This window comes from Ceratotherium simum, chromosome 12, assembly GCF_057802395.1.
Source record: "Ceratotherium simum simum isolate JZ-2026a chromosome 12, ASM5780239v1, whole genome shotgun sequence".
Taxonomy (NCBI): Eukaryota; Metazoa; Chordata; class Mammalia; order Perissodactyla; family Rhinocerotidae; genus Ceratotherium; species Ceratotherium simum.
In genome coordinates, this window is record NC_141911.1 from 29,451,208 (window position 1) to 29,477,994 (window position 26,787).

Sequence of the window (26,787 nt, forward strand, 5' to 3'; positions counted from 1 at the left end):
CCATCTTCTTATAAAGACATAAATCATATTGTATTAAGGCCCACTCTAATGATCTCATCTTAAGCTACTTAAATCTGGAAAGACCCGATTTCCAAATAAGGTCATATTTACAGGTATTGGGGGTTAGGACTTCAACACATCTTTTGAACGGATACCCATAAGAAGATGACATGATTGTGTACATAGAAAATCATAAGGAATCTGTAAAAGGTCTATTGGAATTAGATAAGTAAATTTAGCTAGATCAACAAGATCAATATACAATAATTAATACTATTTCTGTTTACTAGGAACACACAATTGGAAAAAGAAATAAAAAGAAATAATTCCATTTAAAATAGCATTTAAAAACAAGAAATACTTAGAGGTGAATTTCACAAAATATGTACAAAATTTGTAGACTGAAAACTACCAGATATTGCTGAGAGTAAATAAATACCTAAATGAATGCAGAGCATAATATGCTCATGGATTGAAAGACTTGATATTATTAAGATGTCAATTCTCAAATTTATCTATAGATTTAAAATAATCCTAACAAAAAATCTAGCAGGAGTTTTGAGTAGAATTCAACAAGCTGATTCAAATTATCTCGAATAGTCAAAGCAATTTAATAAAGAAAAAGAACAAAACTGGAGGACTTACACTATTTGATTTCAAGGCTTACTATAAAGCTACAATAGATTAGATAGCGTGGTATTGGCAGAAGGAGAAAAACATGCATCTAGGGAACTGAACAAAGAGTACAGAAGTAGATCCACACATATATGTTCAGTTGATTATCAACAGAAATGCCAAGGTAATTCAATGAGGAAAGTAAAATCTTTTCGACAGATAGTTTTGGAACAATTAGATATTCATATTGGGAAAAGATTTTGATTTTTTTGCCTTTCTCCATACCCAAATGTTAACTTGAAATGGATCATAGACTTAAATATAAAAGCTTAAGCTATAAAACTTACAGAAGAAAACATAGGAGAAAATCTTGTAACTTTGAGTAGGTAAAAATTTCTTAGATAAGACATAAAAACTCTACAAACCCCAAAATACACATAACTCAGACTTTATCAAAATTTGTAATGTTTTCTTTTTGAAAAACACCTTTAAGCAGCTAAAAAGGCTAACTACAGAATGTGAGAAAATGTTCTCAATGAATATTTCCTACAAAAGCCTTATATCTAGAATACATAGAGAACTCGTAAAATTAACAAGATAAGCAGCCCAAGGGGATGGGGGAGCAGAAATTTATTCCATTAGTTTACTAGGGCTGCCGTAACCCCAGCAAACCCATAGACTGGGTGACAAACAACAGAGATTTATTTTCTGATATTTCTGGAGATTAGAAGTCCAAAATCAAGGTATGGGCAGGTTTGGTTTCTTTTGAGGTCTCTCCCCATGGCTTGCAGATGGCCACATTCTCACTGTGACTTCATATGGTTGTCCCTCTGTGCATGTTTCTAGTGTCTCTCTATGTGTCCCAATTTCCTCTTCTTATAAGGACAACAGCCAGATTGGATTAGGGTCCACCCTAAAGACCACCTCATTTTAACTTAATCTCCCCTTTAAAAACTTTATCTCCAAATACAGTTACATTCTGAGTTTCTAAAGGTTAGGACTTCAACATATGGATCTGGGGAATGTGAGAGGGGCACAATTCAACCCATAATACTTGTACAGACACTTCACAAAAGAAGAGTTACAAGTAGCCAAAAAAATATAAAAAGATGATCAACATCATCTCTCATTTCTCATTAGAGAAATGCAAATTAAAACCACAATAAGATATAACTACACACTCATTAAAATGCCTAGAATTAAAAATATTGACAATATCAATTGTGGAGCAATTAGAACTCTCATACACTGCTGGTATAATTATAAAATGGTACAACTACTTTGAAAAATTGGCAATTTCTTAAAAAGTTAAGTATAGGTCTACTATGCAACCTAGCAATTTCACTAATGGGTATTTACCCAAGAGAAATGAACATAACATGCCCTCACAAAGAATTTTACACAAATGTACATAGCAGTTTTATTTATAATAGCAAAAAAGCTGGAAACTTCCAAAATGCCCATCAATAGGTGAATGAATAAACAAGACATGGTATAATGATCCATAGAATAACTATCCACAATAAAAAGTAATAAACTACTGCTACACACAACAACATGGATAAATGTCAGAATCATCATGCAGAATGAATGAAGCCATAAACAAAGGAGTATATACTGTATGATTCCATTTATATAAAACTCTAGAAAATGCAAACTAACCTATAGTGACAAAAAGCAGCTCAGTGGTTACCTGGGGACAGGGTAAAGGGAGGTATAGCTTACAAAATGACACAAAGAAACTTTTGGAGGTGATAGAAATGTTCCACATCATCAGTGCATACACCTAGCAAAATTCACTAAATTGTATGTTTACAATGAAAGCATTAATTGTATACAAATTATAGTACAATGAATTTTTTAAATTAAAAAACTATCTACAATTAACTCTCCAGCTCATTCCATTCTAGCTCCTGCCATTACCTTACCACTAAAACTGCTTCTACCAAGGTCTCCAATAACTTCCACGTTTCCAAATCCAACGTATTCTTTTTATAGTTTCATTATAGTTTATCCATTAGCCAAATTCCTTAACTCTGGCCACTGAAAATATAGTTTTTTCTCAGCTGTTATGACAACATCTCCTGTTTTTATTATACCTCACAAGATTGGTTCTTCTTAGTCCCCTTTTCTCATTCATTCTCTACCCAAAGTCTACATTTAGAGATTCTCAGGCTTCTTCTTGGGTCCTTTTCTTTTCTCCATCTACTCTCTGTTGTCTCCCAGGACCTCACACAGTGCCTGATATTCATAGCTAATATTTGTTCAAAAAGAGAGTAAATAAAATACAAGCCCAGAATATATCTGTATCAACCATAGTATTATGATTTATGATCTGGAAAGGAATATCTTTCTAAGATAATAACAGCACTTTAAGCCAAGTAAAAAAAAAAGAGATAAATTTATTTCTCTGTCCTCTCATCCTAAAAACAATTTTGTTTAGTATACTTGAATCAAATATATCTGTTATATATTCCAATTTCTCTTAATGATTCCTTTTATGCTACAGATGAAAATAAACATCAAATTGGTGGCAGAGCTATGATTTGAGCCAGATCAGATTGTCTCTAGAGCCTATGTACTCAATAATAAGTGTTTTTAGAAGAAAAAAAGTTGTTGTTTACTATCCATAAAAACTCAGCTTATTTGTTTGTATTGTTGACACTAGCTATATTTTCCTTGAAAAGAAAAATAGGAAGCATATGATTTTAAACAATTTTTAAAATGTGATGTCTATAAAAGTTGGATAGTAATTTTTAAATTTATGCATATATAATGATGGCTCTTCCTTTTAAAATATGTCTAATTGTCACCATAGTAACAAATGCAGAGTCTCCTCTATGTGCTTCCTGGTGTTATCAATGTGAATAACAACACAAGATTAGATTCATAGAAAGGCAAAGAACAAATCCACAGCAGAACACTGTGAGATAAGTTTTAATAATTGTAGTGTTTTTTAATTTACATTTAAATCTAGAAAATATTAATATTCATTATTATGGCATTATATAATGATAAAGAAAATGTTTCCTTTTGTATGTGGAAAATAATATTAATGCAAATACAATTTGCATATGTATAGAAGAATAGACAGAGCCATCAATCAATATCCTTTTATAATGCCCTGTAGAGTTCAAACAACATAGTCTTCTTACTGCAGAACCACCAGTACAGGCCAAGAGAAAAATTGGGCACTGTCATCTTGTAACTCATATTTATATAAAAAGATACTGGCCAAAGGCAATATAAAAATCCTAAAATGTTAAACATGTGAGGAATAATTTGGACAATAGATTTTTCTAAACACATGGAAATTTTGATTATAAGAGCTTTATCTTCCTCCCTTGGGAGCTTCCTTCCTTTCTTCTTTTATAGATTCCACATTCTTTTCCTGCCTCCTGAGTAAGTTTTTGTTTGTTTCTTTGTTTTAAACATTTTTAAATCTGTTTAGAGTTACCTATACTCTGCCTCTGGCCAGAAATGTCTTTAAGGCCCAGGTAGGAAGGTCTTTAAGAAATAATGACTGCTTTAATGGGATGTCCAGCTAAGTAAAAGCTCTCTGGACTCACGCTGTTTTCCTCCAAAGAAAAAAGATTCTTTAAGAAACAATTATCTGCCCACAGAAAGAATATGATAATGTATATTTTTTCTAGTAGAAAATAAAAGAATTGGATATGGAATCAGAAAATGTCAGAAATGGAAGGAATGTTGAAATCAACCAGGTAAGCTTTCATTTTTGCAGTAATGGAAACTGAGGACCAGAAAAATTAACTTTTTGTTGTTGTTGTTGTTAAAGTCACATATCTAATTGTGGTAGAACACAAAATTTCTGATTGTGAGAACTTACCATTGTACCATGAAGTCCTACGATAAATTAACATCCTGGACCAGCATTTGGTATATTTTAAAACATTTTTAAATCTTTCAAAATTAAATTACTAATGAAAACTCCTAGTTTCAGAAATATATGCTACTTTTCTCCCATGAAGTTTTGTGCCTGATCGATTTCATGAGGGACTTTTAAATGGAGCAGTGTTGAAAACTCCATACCATGTCAGCTGCAAATGCATCATTTCAGCATGTGAAATGTATCAGATGAAACCTGCTAAGGGATAAGGAAAACATCATAAATAGCACTTTTATTTCACAATAAATAGAATCAATTTTAATGAGCTTGAAGAGTCATTATAGTAATTATATTTTATCTGAGCTCATTAAAGAAGTCTATTATTACTGTGTTAGGAATTAATTTATTTCTTAGAAGAAAAATCTCAGCATATATGCTGTTTTTAAAGTAATGAATTGGTGCCAGATAAGACAAAAAAATATAATGTGGCATGTTTGGTTCATTCCATGGTGATTTCTTTATTTTTTAAGATAATAATTCAGAGCTGAAGTCAAAGATTTTATAGTAAAATTAATTGTCCAAAGCACATAAGATTCAAAATGAATTGTCATTTCATTACTTTACTTTACATTTGAATATTCATAAAACAATGACTCTTCATATTCCATTTTAGCTTGGTGGCTCTTAAAATTTCTTCTACCCAGGCAGCAGCAGTCCATAATTATTATTTCAAAACCACATGCTTTCTCACACATATGCATTTTAAATGGTAACACACAAATTTTAAAATCTAAAAAAAGAAAAAAAATGCAGTTGGCATCATATTTTTAAAATATGAAGAAGTTACTTTCATAAAAGTTATTTTCCAAAATGATGACATCTTGGATATAATAGATTGGCTATTAAATAGACAGAGTCTTGTGAACCATCTGTTACGTAAGATTTCTCTATCAAAAAGAATTAACTTTAAACCAGTCAGGCAATATGAGTATGGGCTTTTTGCCAGGCCTTAGAAATAACCTTGTAATATTGGAATGAATGTTACCACAATATCTGGGAAAAGACAGATTCTGCATTGCTTCCATTTTGGAAAGTGCCTACCTGGTCTTCTTCTCAGTTCATCAAATACATTAAATTATACGAATAATTTTCACTTAGGAGTGAGCGTAGAGATGAGAACAGCTTGACTACTGTTTTACATAATTTAGCTCTTCCTTTTACAAGATCCCCAACTTTGACAGCCAAGCAAGAAAATCAACTCCACATGGCTCCAGGCACCCTAATTATGTCAGAAGGAGCTGCTCTTCATTCTATTTTTCTTCCATGAAGGTTTATCACAGATGTATCTGCATTTGGCTACTTCATATTTTTGTTAATTTCACTCATCAGCTATTAAAAGACATGTTAAACGTGGAACTTGTGAAACTGAATACTGTAAAGAAAACCTCATTTAAAATGGAGTTGGGAGGCCAGAAGGGGGAGCCCTCACACACTACCACTCAAGGTCAATTACAGACCCCAAAAGGAAGAATTCTCTTTGCCCAGCAACAAGCCCAGCCAATGTGACACAGTGTATCATCTTGACTCTTTCTTTCCTCCAATGGACTTTTGTTCAAAACAGCCTCTCCCAACTTCCTTCTTTTTCTCTGTAAAGTAGCATTTCTCTCCTTTGTTTACTGGACTTGCCTATGGTTTTTGCCATAGCTTGCTTGTCCCAAATTGCAATTCCTCTGCTATTCCTGAATAAACCCATTTTACTCGTAAAATAGCCGGCTGTTTTATTTTTAAGGTTGACAAATTCCACACATACAGTTAGACACTGCAGTGCAGAGGTGGGGCAGGGACAGTTAGCAGATTAAAAAAAAAAAAAAAAAGGAGAAAGCAATATTTCTGCCATCAAAGAATTTTTAATCAATTGCAGAGAGGGTGTATCAACAAAACCATAGAATACAACCATTAATGTTGGGCAGTGAGGTTATTGTCCTAGAACGCTTTTAGAAGGATGAGAGACTTACCCTGGTATTGCAGTTGGTGATGGTGAAGAAAAGAGAGAAGCCAGGGAAAGACTTCTTTATTTAGCCAAAAAATTATTTAGTGTTATCTTCATTTTAAGATACCATTAATTATAAAATTCCCTATTGAATTAATAACAGCTTTTTGGAGAGAAGAGAAAGAAATAGTTGTTAAGTTTCTTCTGACATTGAACGTAAGACATCTCAATTTCAAAAATGTGAAACAGAAAGAAAAAGTTTATCTCATAATTTAAAAAAATACAATTACAAAATCGATTACATGTACTTCAGGTTTAAAACATGCAGGGCATTTTGCCAAAGGCTTTTCACCCTTTGTCTCATTTAATTCCCACAGATTTCTGAGATAGATTCTATTATTATCTGTTTATAGAGATGGTGAATCTAATGCTAGGAATACTAGGTAGCTGATATATGTTTCCTCAACTGGTAACTGGCTAAGATGTTAGCTTGTAACTCTGACTTCAGTGCTTGGATCATGACTGGGAGTCTACACTGCCTCCAAATACTGGTTGAACACCCTCTATTAGAGGCAGAGTGATGGTCAAGTGCCTGGATTCTAGAGTTAGACTACTCAAGTTCAACTTCAAGTTCAACAGTTTAACCCAGCTCTGCCACTTACCACCTGTACGGTCTTAGGCAAATTGCTTAGCTTCTCTGTATCTTACTTTGTTCCTCTATAAAATCTATCAAATATAGCTATCTCATATGTTTGTTGTGAGAATGAAGGAGTGAATATACATTAAGTCCCTAAAATAGTGCGTGGCACATAGTAAGAGTTAGCTATTATTATTTGATAAATGTCATGTGTTAAGTACTGGGGAAAAGAAGATGAAAAGAAAAGTAAAATAGAATAGAATAAGTTCTATATTGGGTTATGTATAATTGTGGAGAGAGCATAGAAAAGAAGAAGACTAAGTATGAGTACATGAATTGTGGTGTGTCAGAAAACTACAAGAACCTCACTTGGACAGTGTGAGACCTGAGCACGTAAGCAAGAACAGATCATGCCTAACGGTTTTATTCTGCAGGCAAAGGAGGGGCTCAAACTTTCACAGTAGGGGATCCGATTGTGATCAGATATGTGTGTTAAATAGATCAAGCTGGTAATCTGAGAACAGTTTGGAGGAACATAAGAGTAGACTAGGCAGAGAGCAGTCTGGAGGGCTTTTTGTAGGGAAAAGATAATGCAAGAAGACACAGGTTATATTTGAGGTAGAAATAAACACAAATGAAGGTTGTTTGGATGCACAAAAAAAGGAGGAATTCATTGAGGGCAGCAATAAAGTAGTTTTACTTACCTTATAACTTCCTGGGCCCAACAGCACGCATTAATGTTCCTGACCGAGTGCTATTTTGGTAAAGTCCATGATAATCTCAAGGTTAGTGGTAACAGAAACTCTGTCTCCTGCTTATAATTCTTACCTTCACCAAGAAAAAAGTAAGTCATCTCACTAACTTTGGTTTTTCCTACTATTGTCCTTCAGAAACTTATCTGAATACACATTACATGTTTCCTTCATCATAGGTTGTCAGAACCAGCAAGACGGTAACGGTGATTTTATGGCAAGGTTTTAGTGCTAAGGATAAGGACAACAGGTCCTTTTTCTTTCATATGGTTTCAGAGGATTCATTTCTCATTTCTATATCCACTAAAAAGGGTATTCAATCTAAGGCACAGTGACGTTTTCATTGACTAAATGCCTAGTTCCTGTATGCTTGGGGCACCATCCTTTTGATGTCAGACGAAATCAGAATGATTTACTATTTGTTGCTGGCAATAGAATTTTAAGTTATATATTTATGACTAGAATTTTGTGGAGTTATAAAATAAACACCAAATACTTAATATAAATGTTCAGTTAATAAGTTTGAAATGTATTTTATGAGTTACTGCATGCTCAGTGCTGTGCTAGGTGATACAGGGAAATGAAACATAACGGTTAAAAGTGCCAACTCTGGAAGCAACTACTTGAATCCAAATTCTGACTTCAATCCTTATAATTGGTGTGACCTTAGGCAAGATACAAAACTTGTAACTTGGGGCTCATCTTTAAAATGGAGATTATATTAATATCTACTCATAGAGCTGTTGTAGTTGTTTAGTTCATTAATTTATCAATTGTTTAATGAGCAGTAGAGGATCCCTTTGTAGAGGACTTTATTGTGAAGATTTAAATAAAAAAGTTAATAATGTGACTCCAGGTCCACAAGATGTAAAATGAAAGTAGGCAGGCTACCATAGTTCCCCGAATAGGTGAGAGTTGATTCAAATACTAGATTAAATAGATTCTGAGAAATGAGAAATTTTTTCCCTTAGCAGGGCCGAGAATGCTGAAAGTAGATGTGTACAGTGATAATAATCTCTAAACAGAAATCTAGATAGGCAGAAAGAAAAAGATATTAAGAAGTACTTTGGATTCTTAAAATACTGTGTTTTACAGATGCATAGTATAATCATTTGCCTCAATAAATATGAAAGATAATAGCTATAATAATTAGCTCATTATCACATTTTTCTGTTTAGTTTTATGTGTTTAAAAAGCCATTCATGAGAGAAAAGAAAGCAAAGAATTTTTTTCCATTTGCTGTGCAGTGGGACAAAAATGACACCACTAGGGTCTTTTAATATGGTATACTCTTCAGATACAAATGGAATCTATCTATGGAATTACAATTTTAATTGAAGATTTCTACTTGCCTGAGTGTTTAACAAGTCACTACTTAATTCATGTAGCAGTCTTTGTGCTTTTAGTAACTGCAACTAATCTAAAAAATACTTTTGTAAATTATCAATGAAGACGCGAATTTGCCTTTCCATATGGCTTAAAAAACCCATAGACCAGGAATTTTAAATTAGAAACATATGGAGGAATACATATAGGAATTGCATAAATAAGAAAGGCCTAGACTCTGACATCTATAGTTAATCATAAATTCATTCTTCAAAAGGAGCAACTGGGAAAACAGTGTATTTCTTCCCAGCCCTGATGCTTTAATTCAGTAGCAATCATGAGTAGGAAAGGAGGAATGATAATTCATTCCCTTTGTCCTCAAAGACAAGGAGATAGATTCTTTGAAATAACTGCCCACAGATGGTCTAGGCTAAGGCATTAGCTGGATGACTAACTTTGGCCAGGCTAAACAGGATACTCATGCTAGCCCACGCTTTGGGTGGGCTTCAACCCGAAGGCCAGCTTCCCAATGCCTTAGTCACCACCACTGCTTCAAGTAACCCATATTCACTCTGGCTCAAATATTTTATTTAGGCTGTTCCAGAAAGATAACTGTCTAGTGTTGTATTAGTGTTCTTGAACACGTGGGAAAGTTTGTCTACATATCGTACAGTATACCTCAAATTAAACATAGGGAAGGCGGCTGTCATTGTAAAGAAAATGTAGAGGAGAAACATAAGAAAACTTCAAATAAGAATATTTTTGTCCAAAATCCAGGTCCTAAAAGTGTCAAATTAAAAGCATAAGAGTAGAGAGAGAAGACCTGGAGTCAAACATTAACTGTACCTGTCATTAATAGCGTCACTCTGGGAAAATTCTCCCCTTTGAGCTTCAGTTTCTCTGCAGTAACACAGGGAAACTATGACCTTTCTCAAAGGATTGGTGGGAACATTAAATGAGAAAATATATCTTAAGGTATCTAATAGTTCCTGGGATATGATAGGTGCTTCAAAAAGTAAATTTAAGTATGAACAATTCTCCCCTCATTTTTATTTCTCTTGGTTGGCTTTTGTTTAACTATAAGTCTTTTTGAGCTGCCTGTAAGAGGAAAACATGGTTTTTACTCTCCTAACTCCTTAGAGGACAAGTGAAAGTACATCAGATGATGAGAAAGGAGAGAAGGTGGTACAGAAAATGAGGGAAACATCAATGCAAATTGTGCTGATAAAAATAAAATGTGGAAAAATAGAATGATGCCTTAAAAATGTTTCAAGGCTGTTTTAGAATAAGAGAGCGAGCACCTTCCTTACTATAAAGACGATCAAGACAGCAAATAGTAGTAATCATAATAGAAAGGAGTATAAAAATCTCTTGAACTTCAAAAGCAATTGAGAACACTTTTAATATTAGATGAGTTAAGCCATATTTTCCTTTCTGCTAACCATCAACGCTTTTTTAATGTTCACTAAGTAGTGTATTGAGGCTATCCACCTCTTTTACAAAGGCTGGTAGCCAAGGAAAGGACTGCATTTGAAACAATGATCACAAAGTGAAAGGCTCCTTCTCCCATGACCTTTGAAATAAGAGGGTCACTATCTCAAAAAGGAGGATCTGTAGCTGTGTCTTGACCTCTCTACGATGATTTGTCACCATGCGGACAACAGCCCTCATATCCTATACGTGATTTCAAGAGAGAGAAAAATGACATCTTATTGACTGGAGGATATGACCAACCATAGTGTTCGGCTGCTGTCCACATTCTTAAGGGGTGCCCTTTGCTCCCAGGATTGCTTTACATTCCACCAGTGTGACTCTATAGAACAGTAGGAGATTGGTTATCTGTTCTTGGCTAAAAACAATATTATTTCCTTATTATTAACAACTCACTTATGCACTATAGCTATTTTTCTTTACCTTGGGACCACATTTTGCCTCTCTTGATATTGTTATCATGATACCAAACAAATAGTAAAAATTAAAATCTGGATACCCACACATAATTTATTTAATTTCCTTGAATTCAATAAAATTCCTGATACTTGCCCTAGTCAGTGATTTCCAAACTTTTTTTCCCCTTCTTTTTGGTTACCAATAGAATTTGTTTTTCCAAACCATAATAATAACAGGTAAAAGAAGACTACTTTGATCGGAGAAGTTTAGGGAGAAGTACCTGTTCATCTTCTCTTGCCAGCCACCAAGAGACCTTTGAGTCAAGGCCAGGAAACCATTATTCTAGTCAAGTATTGTCACAGAAGTACAATTAAGTTGAAAAAGTATTGCCATCACTACCTAGAATAGCTCAGAGACCCAAAGAATTCTAAAGCAGTAAGAGGATTGAGACAGAATCCAGTGGAAATGTCTCATGTAAAGAAAAAGGGCAGAGAGGATTTCTAGATCAAGGTTGCACTGTTTGTTAGTGGTAAAGCCAGACTAAGTCCCTGGTCTCCCATCTCCCAGTGAAATGATCTTTTGTTGTGGTGGTTCAAAGGTTACCATGGCTTCTCTTTCTTTGGGACTGTTTCTGGCTACTTACTCTCTCTGAGTTCTGAGTCAGACAAACACTTCCAAGATTTTGGAAAAAATCTATGCATACTCAACCATTATTTCAAAAAGGGAACAGCAGCTTTACTTCAATGGGAAAAGCCAAAGAGGCCACCAAAGGCCAGTCTTTGTCACCCATTTCTCACGGTCACACACCTCTAACTTCCCACTTCCCAACTTCCTTTCCCAAAAAAGTTAAAATTAAAAAGTACATCTGTTCCTTTGAGAGCAGGGCCTTGGTACAACCCTCTACATCTGCCACAGGAAGCAAGCCTTTCTCAGATTAGTAATTGTTAACACTGGGAGGTAAAGGCAGACTGATGTAGAAGAATAAAAAATAAGAAAAAACATATTTTACTATTTCTAGGTTGGAAAAACAGAGTATTACTATATCCTAGATACTTAGAAATAGTACAGTCGTATGTTTCTCAAGCTAAGATAACTGCAGAAAGTGAAGAGAGAAAAGGATAACTCTAAGAGACACTACTTTATTTTTTTCTTTTTTACCCGCAGAACAGTCTTTATTCTTGTGGTGATCTGTGGCCATTTACTTTGCTTACTAATGATACCCCAGCCCCTCGCCTCATATATATGTATGTGTAAGTGTTGTTTATTAGCTGTTCTGGAAACATAATAGACATTTAGGTAGAAGAGAGCTTTCTGAACTTCTCAAACTCATGCTCAACTTTCTGCCATTAAAAAACTGAAAAGTTCTGGGAAAAGTCTTAAAATAATTTTGCTGGTATACCTTTATGTGTGTGTGTATGCCTGAAACATACATTGAAACAGAAGAAGAGAGCAGGAAAATTTATAATATTTGATATTCTGAGGCAAAAATATGTCCCTGTAGTTCCTGCTTTCCATAGTCAAGTAACTAGCTAAAGGTGTAATTTGCTTTAAAATTTTATATCACATAAAAGAAAATTTAGTAGTGACACCCACCCTCCCTCCCTGAAATTATCATTGTTAATAACTGAGTACATTCTACCATACGCTTCAACAAGAATTTATAGGTAACGCTCTTCATGCATTCAGCCAGAGTGGGCACTCCTTCCTAAGGTTTAAAAAAGCACGAAAACCACAAAGAATGTTTGCAATTATTTTCTCTTGGTTGTCGGAACAGATGCCTTTCCTCAAGGAAAATGCTTCAGGCCAAAACAAAGCAATATTCATTCAAAATATATTGTTTAGTAACTGTGCAGACTCTGGATTACATGAAATTTACTTTCAATGCAAAGATTCCGCTTTCCTAGGAAAGGTTTATAAGTGAAATGGAGCAGGAAGACAGGCAGAGGATAAAGTGTTAAAAGAATCAACTATGCCAACGGCAGGAGCAGTTCAAGAAACAACAATGCAAGTACGTTGAAAGGAAACTGGGCAATGTGGACATGATTTTGTCTAGAGGTCATGTAGGAGCACCTGGCTGGCTTTATTTATAAGGCAATTGTCAAATCAATCTGTAGAATATGGATGAGGTGAAACACAGAGGTAGAGTATTATTCTACATCATCTGTAACTTTTCAAATACAACCTTCATGCTGAAATTCCCAGGAGAATGTAAGTGACTCCAATAAAGAAACCTGTCAGTCAGTCAAGAGTGTTTATTCATTATCCCCCTGGGCCAGGCACTGTTCTAGCCAATATGAAATGATACAAAATAAAGAGTAGTCATCACCCTTATAATCTCCAGAGAGCAAATGGATTACATCTGCAAACACATACTCACACACACACACACACACACACACACACACACTCTCTCTATGTGGGTGGCCAAAAAACTCAACTATGCAAACATATGACAGCCTCACTTAGAAAAATCCTGATTAGAATATTAAACTTACAAAATGAGAAAAACTGGGGAGTAATTACTTTTATTACGCATAGATTAAAATGCATTCATAATGCGTGTCTTTTATATAACAAGTCTCATTATGCTATTAAAATTGGGAACACTCCCCTTCTCCCTCAAAAAGCTACACAACGTTTTTGGAACATATTTTTTGTGCAAATATAGATTCACATTGGTATTGAGGAGCTGCTAAAGGGAATAAAATAACAAGGCTAAACTCTAAATTCTTTCAAGTCAAAGACTGGGCCTTATTTGTCTTGATATCCTGTACTCTGAAGACAGAAGTGGTAAAGAAGAAGAAAGAATGAATGCGATAGGTGAGTAGAGGTTTCAAAGAGGAGCTGAGCTTAGTAGAACTTTAAGAGAGGAAAAAAGAAGAGGACTAGTTACTACAAACACAGCTCAGGTTGGTTGGTTTCAGTCGGTGCCCAAACATAGGAAGAGGGCGTGGTATTTTCAGCATGACTGAGGAAGGGTCAGCTCCCGGGTTGGTCCGGTAGGTGTTGTGTCCCTGCCTAAGCACTCCTGGATCCTTTTTCAGGGCAGCGCTCCTGGATACTCAGTAGACAGCCTTGCAAGGCCAGGAAAGGCAGCTCCTTAAAAAGAGGCATTTGAGACTCCACCCCTAGTTCGGCAGACGCCTTAAGGGTGTAGCCTCCCTTCCAATCCCGTAGGGAGCACCACACGTGGTCGAATTGTTTGCATTGACTTGTTTAACAAGACGTTGGGTAATATTTCTGATTTGCTTGCCATGGCACTTGCTTGATATTAATTTAATGTAGCCCAACTAGTATGCAAGCCTCAGAGGACAGAGACTTTCCTCTGTTTTCACCACCACAGCCCCAGCTCCTATAACAGTGCCTGACACAGTAGGCATTCAATAAAGACCGTACTTGTTAAACGAATGAAGGTTGTTATTTTGGCCGTTTGTCTTGACTTTTGCTTTATTCATCACGCTTCAGAGAGCTGGAAACTGGAGAGAAATCCTTGAATTCCAACTTCCCTTCTTCCTTCGCTTCAGAAACTCTGGCCAAGGGTCCCGGACAAGCCCTTTGGGAATGGGGATCCCCTCGGAAATTAATAACGAGTCACGGCCACGGGGGCGGGGGAAGAGGCAGAGTTGCAGGAAGTTCTTCCCCAGTTCTGTCTGCTTTTTACAGCATCCTTTGCCACCCATTCTGCTCTTTATTTGGGGCGAGGGGCGTCCTGTGGAGGAAACCAGGGGCCGCCCTGGCTGCATTCCTCGCCGGGGTCGTTTGGGTCCCGCCTGTAGCGAGCCCCGCAGCACCCCCTGTCTGTGCCAGCACCTGCTGGACTGCCAGTTGGCGGCCCTAGCCGGCGGGAGCGACGCGGCCCGGGGCTGCCCCTCCCCGAGGCGCCGACCCCCGCCCGCCCCTGCGGCCGCCCGCGGGAGAGCGGCTCAGCCTCCCCCGCTCGCCGGCCGCGCTCCGCCCGGGCTCGGCCCACGGCCCCCTCCTCCCGACTGCCGCCGGGCTGGGGGAAGGTAGCGAAGGGGAGGGGACAAGCCGGAGCCTTGGGCCGTCCGGCCTTCTCTCTCCACCCGGTGCCGAGACGCCGCGCCGGGAGCTCCGAGGGTTGCGCGGAGCCCGAGGCGTGGCAGTCGGGGACGGGGAAGGACGGGAGCCCCGCGGTGACCCCGAGCTGCCGAAATTCCCTTGGCTCCGAGGAGCGAGGGACGCACCCGAACAAGGTGAACTTTGGTCGCGGAAAACTCCAGCCAGGTGCCGGAATCCGTGCTGCGGCGGTGGGGACCGGGCGCAGGCTGCGCGCCGGGCTGGGGAGCAGGAGCCCCGCGGCCTCCCTCCGCCCGCGCCCGGGACACCTCGGCCCGGAGCCCCCCGGCCCCGCTCCGGCTCCGAGGCCCCGGGGACCCGCCGCGGCGCCCTCGCCTTGTTTCTTCCCCCTCCCCCTTCGGGGGTGGGGGTGGGGCGGGGGAGAGGGGCGCCCGGAGAGCCGCATCTATTGGCAGCTTTGTTATTGATCAGACACTGCTTGCCGCCAACTTGGCTTCGAGGCTGGCTTCGCGCGACCCTTGAGTTTTCGCCTCTGTCCTGTCCCCCCAACTGACAGGTGCTCCCAGCAACTTGCTTGTGACTTCTCGCCGCTCCCCCGGCTCCCCCGCGTCCCCACCCCCTCTTTCCTCCCTCGCCTTCACCCCCACCCCCACCACTTCGGCACAGCTCAGGATTTGTTTAAACCTTGGGAAACTGGTTCAGGTCCAGGTTTTGCTTTGATCCTTTTCAAAAACTGGAGACACAGAAGAGGGCTCTAGGAAAAAGTTTTGGATGGGATTATGTGGAAACTACCCTACGATTCTCTGCTGCCAGAGCAGGCTCGGCGCTTCCACCCCAGTGCAGCCTTCCCCTGGCGGTGGTGAAAGAGACTCGGGAGTCGCTGCTTCCAAAGTGCCCGCCGTGAGTGAGTTCTCGCCCCAGTCAGCCAAATGCTCCTCTTCGGGCTTCTCCTGCTGACATCTGCCCTGGCCGGCCAGAGACACGGGACTCAGGCTGAGTCCAACCTGAGTAGTAAATTCCAGTTCTCCAGCAACAAGGAACAGAACGGTGAGTCTTTCCCCCCCAACTCCCCCTTCTGTTTTCTCGCTGTGTGCGTTACGTTGGCATTGTGCGTTGGTGTGTGATGTACACCAGCCTGCGAGGGTATAATCGTCTCTCTATCCATGCAAATACGCGCTGCGTTCATTGGCGTGGACTTTTGGAGGTTACGTGCAGTTTGCAACTTCGGGAGCTGCTACAGAGCTCTAACAGGGCAACGTGAGTGCCACTGCAGCCTCAGCTAGAGAGAGGACACCCTGGGAGCGATTGTGAACGTCAGTTCAAATTCACATTGCAGGACCTCTCGTTGCCAGAGTTATAAGTTCAAGAGCTGCTTCTAAAAACGAATCCAAAATGAATGAGTCCTGGCATGTTTGACTTCACTCAGATTTTTTTTTTTTTTTTCCGTTGGGGAGGTGGGTGTTTCAGGAAATGTATCAGCCGCATTAATTGCAGCACTCTAAGTGGAAAGGCATCAATTAATCAGTAAGTAGATAGGAAATATAGAGGTCAAGAGGCCGTGTGGACGTTTTTAGGGGGAATTGAAAAAGTGTACTTCTCTTGAGCTCTATTTTTTTTAAAAATGTGCCTTTGTACTCTGAAGTCCTTACCTTTCTGGTAGTGTGTTTTTATATGTGTTGGTGAATGACTGCTATTTTGTGTGTGCTGGAAACGACTTAATCCTGCATAGGAAATGAGAATTACTTTCAGCTTTCAAGTGTACCTGAAATGTTTAGAAAACTCTCAGATGCAAGTTCCCTTGGGTTGGGATTGCACAGAGCTGGAGAAAGCCTTCTTTCATAAAGCCAGGGCAGCTTCAGGGTGTGTAATTTGCTTAGCCTCTGAACCCCATATGATTTACATCATTCAATTTCTAAACTCTTTTTCTCTTGATCTACCATTATGAAGTCATTTTTGAGAATACTTTGTAAATAGAAATTTTATACTGCACATGAAACCACAATGTTAATGTAGACTGTCTAAAATTAGAATATTAAACACCCTGTTTACAAGTGGTGGCTCTAAATGTTCTTTGAAAGGAAATGTACATGTTTTTACTGCTTTGTATGTCATCTATTCAGAATGCAAGAATGCTGTCACTTCATTAACCAGGCGAAATGAACACAAACAGCATACCTAGAAAATCAAAATGGTGTGTACTATATTTTTAAGTCACAGCAACTTTTTCTTTATGTGTTGGGGTGTTTCAAAGCTTCAACTTTGAATTTAAACTCTCTGAATTGTTCACCTTTAAGAAAGCACAGAAAGTTCTAGAGTACAAAAGTAGACAAAAATAAGGATTCCTGGAACTTTTGTAGAGATTGTTTATATTTGTTGTATGTGCAGCAATACACAGTATCACATTTATCAGCCAATAATAATGTGGTTGCTTCCTACAACTTGCTAATGTGACCGCACATGGCACCTGCAGGCTGCTTGAGTTGCTGATCAAAGGGCAGCCTAGGGATCTATTCTCTAATCACAGGAGCTGCAGAGGACTGGGAGAAGCAATCAAAGGAGCCACAGCACTAGCGGTACCCAGGCAGGAAACAGATCAGACCAACCTTTGTTCTTTCTCATGTAAAATAAATGTCCAGTTCAAAATATTGCTTCTTACTAGACAAGCTTCTCCAGCATGACAATGCGTAATATTCCTGGCTTCTGTGTTCTGTTTTTTATTGTTCCTGTCCCATATCATTTCCCTACTGCTCTGTCTTATCAAGCCTGTCCTGGCATCTGTCATCTTCCTGATTCCCTTTGCTACTTGTGCCTCTCATTGTCCTTTCCTTATTGTTCTTTCTTGTGATCCACATACCATCATCCCTTTGTAATGGGTCCCAGAGGTCTCATACGGTCATTGGCCACTTTACTGAGTAGGTCCACACCCTCTGAAGAGGTGAGTTCATTAAGCCTGACCACACACATTCTGTTGCCATCAGAGGCTGGGCCATTGCCATTCCTAAGATGCATGGTGTTAAAAATAGCCTGGTTGTTTCCTAATCTGTGGGCAGAGTATTGGGCTATGTTTAGCTCTTGGGAGGTTGGCAGCAGGAAGTAACTAGAGGTAGAGGAACTACTCACCTTGTAGTTTTAGCTTCAGGAGAAATGGGACTGGGCAGCACTAGGGGGCAATATAGAGCTATTTTCCTGCACATGCTCAGGTTGATTTTTATGCTTCAAGGTTCCAAGATTTGAGGATAACAGGTAGGTGCTAAAGAAGATCTCCCTGGAATGTGAACGCGTTTGCTGGAACAACGTCTTCTTTTTTTTTTGGCATTCAAATTTTCCATTCCCTTGTGGGTGTTTTCTGCGCTCATATTGAGTTATGATTGGTTTTTGATTGCCCTATTGCTCTTCTCAATTTTGACGATTGTCCAATTCTGTTAAGTACCAACCCTCCTGACGATGCTACATAGAAAATGCCATTGGTCCAGTTCGTGCATTGCATTATTTTGTCAAAAGTCTTTTAAGTGCTAAATATGAAATGTTCAAATTGATCTATTGTGACTTTAGGAGCTCATTCCCACTTTCAAGGACCCCTCCCCGATGATACTCTTTCCTCGAATATTCCAATCTCAAATGGTGTTGACTCCATCAAATCCCCAGGCCTGCTCCGTTTGAATATTAAGTTGGTGTCCCAAGAGGTGTTATAAATGGAAATTGGTTGCTATAGCCAATGCTAGGTATTTGGATTTAGACTGGAACATGTGGAGGTGCTTCAGAATTAGTTTTGAGGGATCAGTGTCATTTACTCTGCTATCAGTTACCCGGTTTTTGACTTAAAACTGTATTGCAGTTCTTGCCACTTTACGGTACAAATAGCTTTATCCTCCTATTGGGCGGGTATTGTAAGTTGTCTTTGTATCCTTCATTGTTAATCTGACTTCTAACCCTCAAGTCTCACCCAAAACCAAGGGGCTCCACATTTAACTTAATAAAGAGATAAAGATAAGAATACTGACTTACGTAGGGTTTCTGGCCTACACTTCCTGTATGAACGTGGGAAAAATTACTAATATCTGTGTGCACTCTTATTTTAAAGAGAATGCCTACTGTGAAATGACTAAGTTCTGAAATGGTTCTTCTGAGTTGTAGCAGAAGGAATCATATACATCAAAAAACAAAACGAAACTAAGCTTACTTTATCTGTTGCGTGTAGCCCGAATAGACACCAATCACAAAGTTGTTGATGGAGTCAGCCTCATCTACCTGTGTCACTGGAGAGTGATTTTAATTTACCCATGGACCTGAAACAAGCTTCTTCCTGTTCTCATTTTCTTTAACTATTTTGAGTGTAGATTTGGAATATGCCTCTATTAGTTAGGGTCATCCTTAAGAACATCATTTATTGTATGCGCTCTTTTCCTCAAGGACTTCTGTGGTCTGTGGGGCCATTTACTTTGGGGACAAACGGTCCCCTGGTAATGCCTTTCTGAATACATGTGTCTTGTGTTTATGGCTTTTCTGCCCCTTTTTTTCAGTGCCAGTTTTGTCCTCCTGCTACTGCCAATGTGCCTGTGTCTAACCAAACTGTGCCCACTCTCCCACCCTTTATAGGTGGCAGCTCCAAAGCTCTATTTTACTGAAAAACATAATCACAATCCTTAGAATAGTGTCCAAGAGTAAATAGGCTCTGACTAAAGACTAAAGGGACTTTCCTGTGAGTTAGTCTATAAGTTGTAGTGCATGACCTTTGTGACATTTATTTTTGTTGTTTAGAGGTTTTTTTTTTTTTTTAAACTTCCTCTTAGTTCTCTGCTCTGTTTGAGATGGTTGAGGAAGTTGAAGAAGTAAAGTGACATTATGTAATGATGAATATTGTTTTTCATAATAGGTGACAAAAAAGCCCCATTCTGTTTTACGGTAACTTTTTCTCCCCTACCAACTGTTATCGTTTACATTTAATCTAATATACTTTGTATTTACCTCTAAAAGGTGTTGGGAAAGTACAGTGGCCTGTGGGCAACTTCAGGATCATTTGTTAAATAGTTGTAAATAGACGCCAGGGTCCAATACTAAACTTTCCCCAATGGTGCTATTTTGTAGAGCTCTGTCTCAGGCACTGAAATCTTAGCTTTGTCTATTCTTATTTCATCCTTCCTGAAACTTATTTCTTACGCATCTTCTTTATATTCATTTCATGTTTTTTCAACCTTTGTAGTGCTAAGATTCTGTTTGGCCTACAAACTTGTACACTTTTTGTAGAAACAGAATTCTAATGATAATGTGATGTGTGTGAAATAAATAATAATTGAATTCATGAATTCATAATATTCATACCTCCCACCCCCAAATGTTTCCAAGACTGCTAAAATTTTCCCCATACATTTCTATTTCTATCAACCAAAATGGTAGAAGTCATAATGAAAGTCCCTTCACTTATTTAGTCTAATTTTTATGTTTCTGATTGTTTTATTTGAAAGCATTTTACAGAGCCAGAATATGTCTATGTAACGTAGTATAATTTCTATATAACTCATTTATTAAACTGTCTCTGTTTAATTATTTTTCTCCACCACTGCCTCCAACTGTGATTTTTAAAATAATCTCCCTTTCCTATCTTCTAAGGATACCTCTAGTGGTTGATTTTTGGTTGGTGTGCACCAGCACTACCATACAGATTGTTAAAATATTGAAATAGTCCCAGTGGATTGGGGAGAAGCTGGTGCTACTCTTCCAGGACAAATGGAGTATCTGTGAACCAGAAACTACAGGGTTAATGCCTGGCACAACTCAGGACCTCTAGGACATGACTCCAGCCTTTCTAGCCTCCTTCCTGATAGATCAGTGTGCCTGCCATATTGATTATTAAACATTTTGACAATTAGCTACAGACAATTTGGTTCATATTGGAGTTAAAACCCTTCTCTCTCCTCCTCCCTGCCTGGCAGCTCAGGCCTAACCCAAGGCTTGAAGGAACCTGAAGTAAGGAAGGGGTGTGGCCTCTTTCAAGCCTCCTTCTTGCAGCTCTTTTGGTTCTAGTTCCTCAAGGGTTGGGGCCTGGGAGGTGAGATGAGGAATGGGGACATGACTCACATGGCCTGAGTTTGCAGCCCTCTGTTGGTTGTTCCTGCTTCTCTGGGCAACACTGCTCAACTGCTTTGGCATGTGTAGCACCTTCCTGTTATCTAGAGTGAATGGATCACCTTCTCAGCCAGGTCTTTTTTCTGACCGCTTAATCTAAACTAGCCACCCCTCAGTATCATACCAAGGTTAATTAACTGCATAGCACATATCATTCTTTGATATTCTTCTTGTTGTTCATTAGTTAGTTTGTTGTCAACCTATCCCGACCACCACCCCCATAGATCGTAAGTTCCCTGAGAGCGTGGAACTTGTCCAACTTGCTCTTTGTGGCAGCTCCAGCACCCGGAACAGGAGGCTGTATATAGTACTTGCCCAAGAAATATTTGTTGAATGGTTCTGGATGTAGTGCCTTATTAGAGTAAGACTATGGTGTTGACTATAATAGGAGCCCATCTTTGAAGATGTCTTTCTGGTCTTGGAACTTCTACATTGTTTGACTTTTTTCATAGGAAGATAAACTTGTTTATTTATTGGTTGTGATGGGATATGCCAATCAGAGTGTTACTTTATAATCTTAGTAAATATATACCATGTTATCAGGTGAGTATGTACCAAGCAAGTGAGTAGGTTTCCTAGAGCTGGTGCCTAGTTACTGTCTTAAAAGTGCATCGCTGTGCATACCTCTGTATTTTATAAGATGGGGTTGTTGTGTGATATGGACCAAGAACTCTTAAGAAGGGTGAATTCTGAGTGGCTGACATGCCTCCAAAATCAGTGTGCTTTGCATCTTTTGCTTGTGGCTCATGGACTAGAACTCAGCAATAAATATGGTGCATGGCATGTTAGGACTGGAAGGATCCCAAGAGCTTGTCCTCACCAATGTGGAAAGTGAGGCCTAGAGAGCTGAAGTGACTTTGTCAAGGTCACTGTTGAGTGCAGCAGTATTAAACTGCTAATGTGGTGATATATTTTTCCTTAGGTAAGAACCCATTAGGCCAAATGGAATTCTAGTTCCAAAATTCTTTGGGTGCTTTGTATAAAAGCATTTCTTTATTATTTTAGAAGGTTGCATGCTTTGCAGGCTGTGAAGGGAGGTGGGACTGCCTTGATCCTGAAACCTTATTTCCAAGAACACTAAGGAAACCAATCTCAGAATAATCACATTAATTAAATATAACAGATACTCTGGCTAATGTATATATGGTAATACTTCTGTTGGAGTAGAAACCTGACAATTTGGCAAATGACTTGAACTGTGACCTTTAGAATTATTATTACATGTTGGGACTTTATTTTAAGCAGGTGTACCAGATCCACGGATGAACAATGTTTATTTCAAAATTTTGGTTTATTATTTGATGATGAAGAGAGGATGGCTGACATTGGAACGCTTGGGTTTTTTTTTTTTTTTTAATTTGGAACATTTTATTTAGCAGGATGTCTCAGAGGTAAAAGTACCATAGAAATGAGTGAATAAGCATGGTTTACTGAGCTCTGGAAAGCACAGCCTTTTATTCCTTTGACATGGATTTAATGAGTGACCTTAACTTTTATTCACACTATATTATGTAGGATATTCTATTCAGAGGTTCAAATTTCTCTTTAAAGTCAAGAGCATCAGGAAATAAATTCATAGCTGTGGACTTGAATGGCTTACCTAAAACAGAATTAGTTTACTTTTTAAAAATTTTATTTGTCAAGTTCCTAAGTCTGAGAACAAAAGGAGCTAAAAATTATAAAGAAGAGTTACACTAATTACATTTATCATTAAAGCCAAGTTATTGAGTGATATTTTTTGGTAGCATTAGCTCATTTTGTCTTTTACTTGATGAAAATACGTTTTAAGTCGAGTTTAGCTAATTTCGTCTGTTATCTGACTTCCCATTAGACTTCATGTGCTATCCTCGGGCAGTTATTTTCAGTCCCTTCATGAAGGAGCAGCCTCCTCCCTGGACATTTGCCTTGTTTCTAAACCAAACTGTCTTCACCAGGCTGGCTTCACTAATTTTGCTTTCTTGGTGTTGGGCTTAATTCCTCTTTTATTTTCAAACTATGATGTTTTTTATACTTGGCTTTTTCTCTATCGAATAGTAGTTGAGCCATTTCTCAATCAAGTGAGGTGTATATTGGGTTGTTGCTGGAGTTTGGGGGGCAGAGGCAAAGCCAATGTCTGGTTCTTTGAGGGAAACCAACATCCCGAAGCAGTGCAAGGCACAGTGATGCTAAGTGCAAGGATACAGGATTGCATTGCTACTATGTACACTGTGTACTGATAGGAAAGCAGTAAAAGCTCCCAGGAAGGACATAGGAAGGGCAGTGTTTGGATGCACTCTCTGCGAGTGGTTGGATGGGTCTAAAGAGCTCTAAGTGGGTCTCTGGTTTTGTAATGCTGAGTCATAACTCCCCAGGAGTGCGTTTAGGTGCCACACTTGTGCTCAATGTTTGCAGACTGTATACAGTTTATCTTTATAACCTACCCATGGGGTATTAGGAAAAACACTGAGGCTTCACTGGCGAAATAGCTTAGCCAAGGTCCTCCAGCTGGTAAATGTTTGGACCTGGGTCTGACTCCAAGCCAGGACTCAGAGCCACGTGCCTCTTCCTTCATGAGTTAAATGGTCTAATGTTTCATTAGAACGTTGTTTTTATTCAGCAAATATTTATGAGCATCTGCTCTTTGCTAAGCTTTGCCCTAGGTGCTGGGTCCACAAAGAATAAGATGCAGTCCCTGTCCTTGAGAAGCTCTGTCCAAGAAGGATGGCAGATCCTTCTTTTATCTCATGGTCTATTAGTTCTGCGCTCAAAGCGCTCTGGGAACACAGAGTGCTTTATTTTGCTTCAGAAATCCTCTGTGATTGACTAAGTGGTTGATTCTGCCCAGAAAAGTAATGCAAGGAGAAAAGTTGCCACAGAGGAGGTGACATATTTCGAAGTGGGTCTGAGAGGGAAAAAGAGGAAAGCATTCTAGGTAGAGGAACAGCCTGCACAAAAGAATAGAGGCATGAAAAGGGTTTTCATGCCTCTATTTGCATCTTTTGCTTGTGGCTCATGGACTAGAACTCAGCAATAAATATGGTGCATGGCATGTTAGGACTGGAAGGATCCCAAGAGCCTACCCTCACCAATGTGTAAAGTGAGGGCTATAGAGCTGAAGTGACTTGGTCAAGGTCACTTGTGTGAGAGACAAGAAGAGTTTAGTGTTGAGTATGAGTAGAGGCAGGAAAAAAGTGGAAAGATGTCCTTGGTGGATGTATTCAAAGACCCCGATGCTGTCTGCAGTGCATGCTTCCTGCAGAGTTTGCGGTTAATAAACAGAATAAAAGAAAAGGTTGTCTTCACGTTTCAGATTTAGTCAAACCCCTTTATTTTCAGTTATTTTCTAAGCAGGCATGTAGTAGCAGAGTTCTGCTTTGGTAGGTGTAGTTGCCTGCTTATTGCTGGAATTTTCTCCCAGTCATTAGGCATGTCTGGAAGTTCTGACCTGGGTAGAAGGGCAGGCTGCACAGCCTCAGTTACACTCAAATAAGCTAAGCCTGTGTCCACACTACTCTCTCTTGCCTTCTTTATGTAAACAAAGAGCTATTTTCACACTTCATTCACAAAATGGATGGCATGCAGAATGAGGCTGAGGGAAGGATCAGGAGATTGTGATAAAGGGAGGCAGCTTCCAGCACACTGAATTAGTGTAATGAAGCTATTACATTGCAAGAAGCAAAGAAAACAGCCTTCACACTTTGAAGGGAAAGGCTTTCAAGTTTCGGGGAAAATTAATGCCTGTGAGCTTACTCTACATTGAGTAGCTGCGTCATTTCTCTAGTGAGGTTTGCTCTGGTCCCTGGTATACAATGCTAGAAATATTTTGCGCTATTGACGGATTTGAAATGAATGAGTTCTCTTGGTGGATGTGCTATCTAGATGCCATGCTATCTTTTTTGAAGCTAAGCAATTTGCATTCTAGGAAAGCCTTGTTCGTGAGTGGGTACTATTTTAAGCTTTTCAGTGTACGCAAGATGGAGATATGCTTCTGTGCTTAAATATGCCCAGCTGGCCATCGCATCTGCCTTTTGAGTCACCACAGAGATCAGAAACCATTAACAACAGCAGTTGGACTTATGTGGTACTTATCTCATGTTGTTTCTGGCAGTTATTTTTGCTGGGTATTTATAAGGACATCTGTCTTTTAAAGAGTCATATTATTTATCTTTTTGTTTCCACTGAGGAATAAATCACAGCTTGTTTCCCATACTACCACACACATTCATAGTCTGAGGTGATTAGAAATGCAAATTGGGAGTCATTAAAGCATTATAATTTCTTTTTCTATGGCAGCAGGCGATGTTTAAAATCAGCGTACTAAGAAGGAACATTTGCTTTAAATGTGATTAAGATGTGAGCAAATGAGAAGAAAGAAATATTCAGTTCCTCACTGGAAATTTCTTGCTGGGTTTGGAAAAAAGAGGAACCTGCGGTGTTCATTTCTGGTTTATCGTACTTTCAACCCGAGACATGACAGGTAGGGTGCAAATTGTTTAAGAACATAGGAAGAACACAATGATTTCAGCATTTTCAATTGGTCTGTAAAAATATACTGAGACTCCTTTTTATTAGAATGTGATTTGCCATCAGATTACCTATGCAAAGGACAGAAAAAATTCAGCTGTATTTCTTGTAATAATTCATGAATATATGAACGCTATAAAAACAAGAAAAAAAGTTGCATAGTGTTAGTATGAAAAGCATAGATCTGCACATCCAGAGCCAGAGATGGGGTGTGCTGGAGGCAGATCTCCTCTGCTGGAAATGCATCTATGTAGTAGGTAATAAAAGGTATTGGGGACGCTTCCTATTAAATTAGTAGCAGTGTCTCTATAAGTATGCATTTGGTTATGACTTTACTTTTATTTACCAACAAAAGAACACTCAATTTCTGGAGGTCGCGTGAAAACGAATTGCCTCTACAAGAGCCTAGACATCGTATCACACTACTGTTTTTATGGTTTCAGATGCAGTTATATATATATGTTAGAGATATATATGATAGGCTCAACTGTATCTTTACTTTGTGTTAGTCACTGTAATCAAAACGGTCTGACTGTTTCTAGAAAAATCAACAGTCTGAAAATAGCAGGTGTTTCCCAGGTCAAAATCTGGCCTGGATATTGAGAGATTTTGAGAGACTAATTGATACCTAATTGATACATGCTAACCTTTGAAAAAGTGGTTTTAATCTCTTTTTTTGAGAATATTAGGAAGCTTGAGGTTTGTAGGCATGATTAAGAATGTAAAATTAGGCATTAAATAATCTTTATGTTTATTTTTTAAAAAAACTTTTGCTTCATGGTAGAAAATTTATCTTTAATCTGTACTGATAACTTTTAATAGACATCCGCTGGGCACCCCATTAAACTAACTGCTTTAAAATGGTTTCCTTTTAGAACTAACATTTACATCCTAGGAAATCAATTAGGGTGTCTGGATTTTACATTTCCCTTGCAATCTTCCTTTGCAATCATTTCTGAATGGCCACCCTCCCATAGCAAAACACTCAGAGGTGCAAATCTTCTGGAAGAAGTGCAAATGCCAGCCACACTTTTACTTGGAAAAATGGAAAAATAGGACTTATTCT

The 26,787-nt window shown here is 38.7% G+C and overlaps 1 protein-coding gene across 1 annotated transcript in view; it reads left to right on the forward strand.

Annotated features, from left to right (window-relative positions):
* The first annotated feature begins 15,137 nt into the window (after positions 1-15,137).
* PDGFC (platelet derived growth factor C) overlaps positions 15,138-26,787 on the forward strand; it is a 209,789-nt gene continuing 198,139 nt past the window's right edge. Inside the window, exon 1 of the mRNA XM_004420952.3 lies at positions 15,138-16,142. Coding sequence (XP_004421009.1) covers positions 16,025-16,142 — 118 coding nt within the window. The 5' untranslated portion in view covers positions 15,138-16,024. The remainder of the gene's footprint in view (positions 16,143-26,787) is intronic.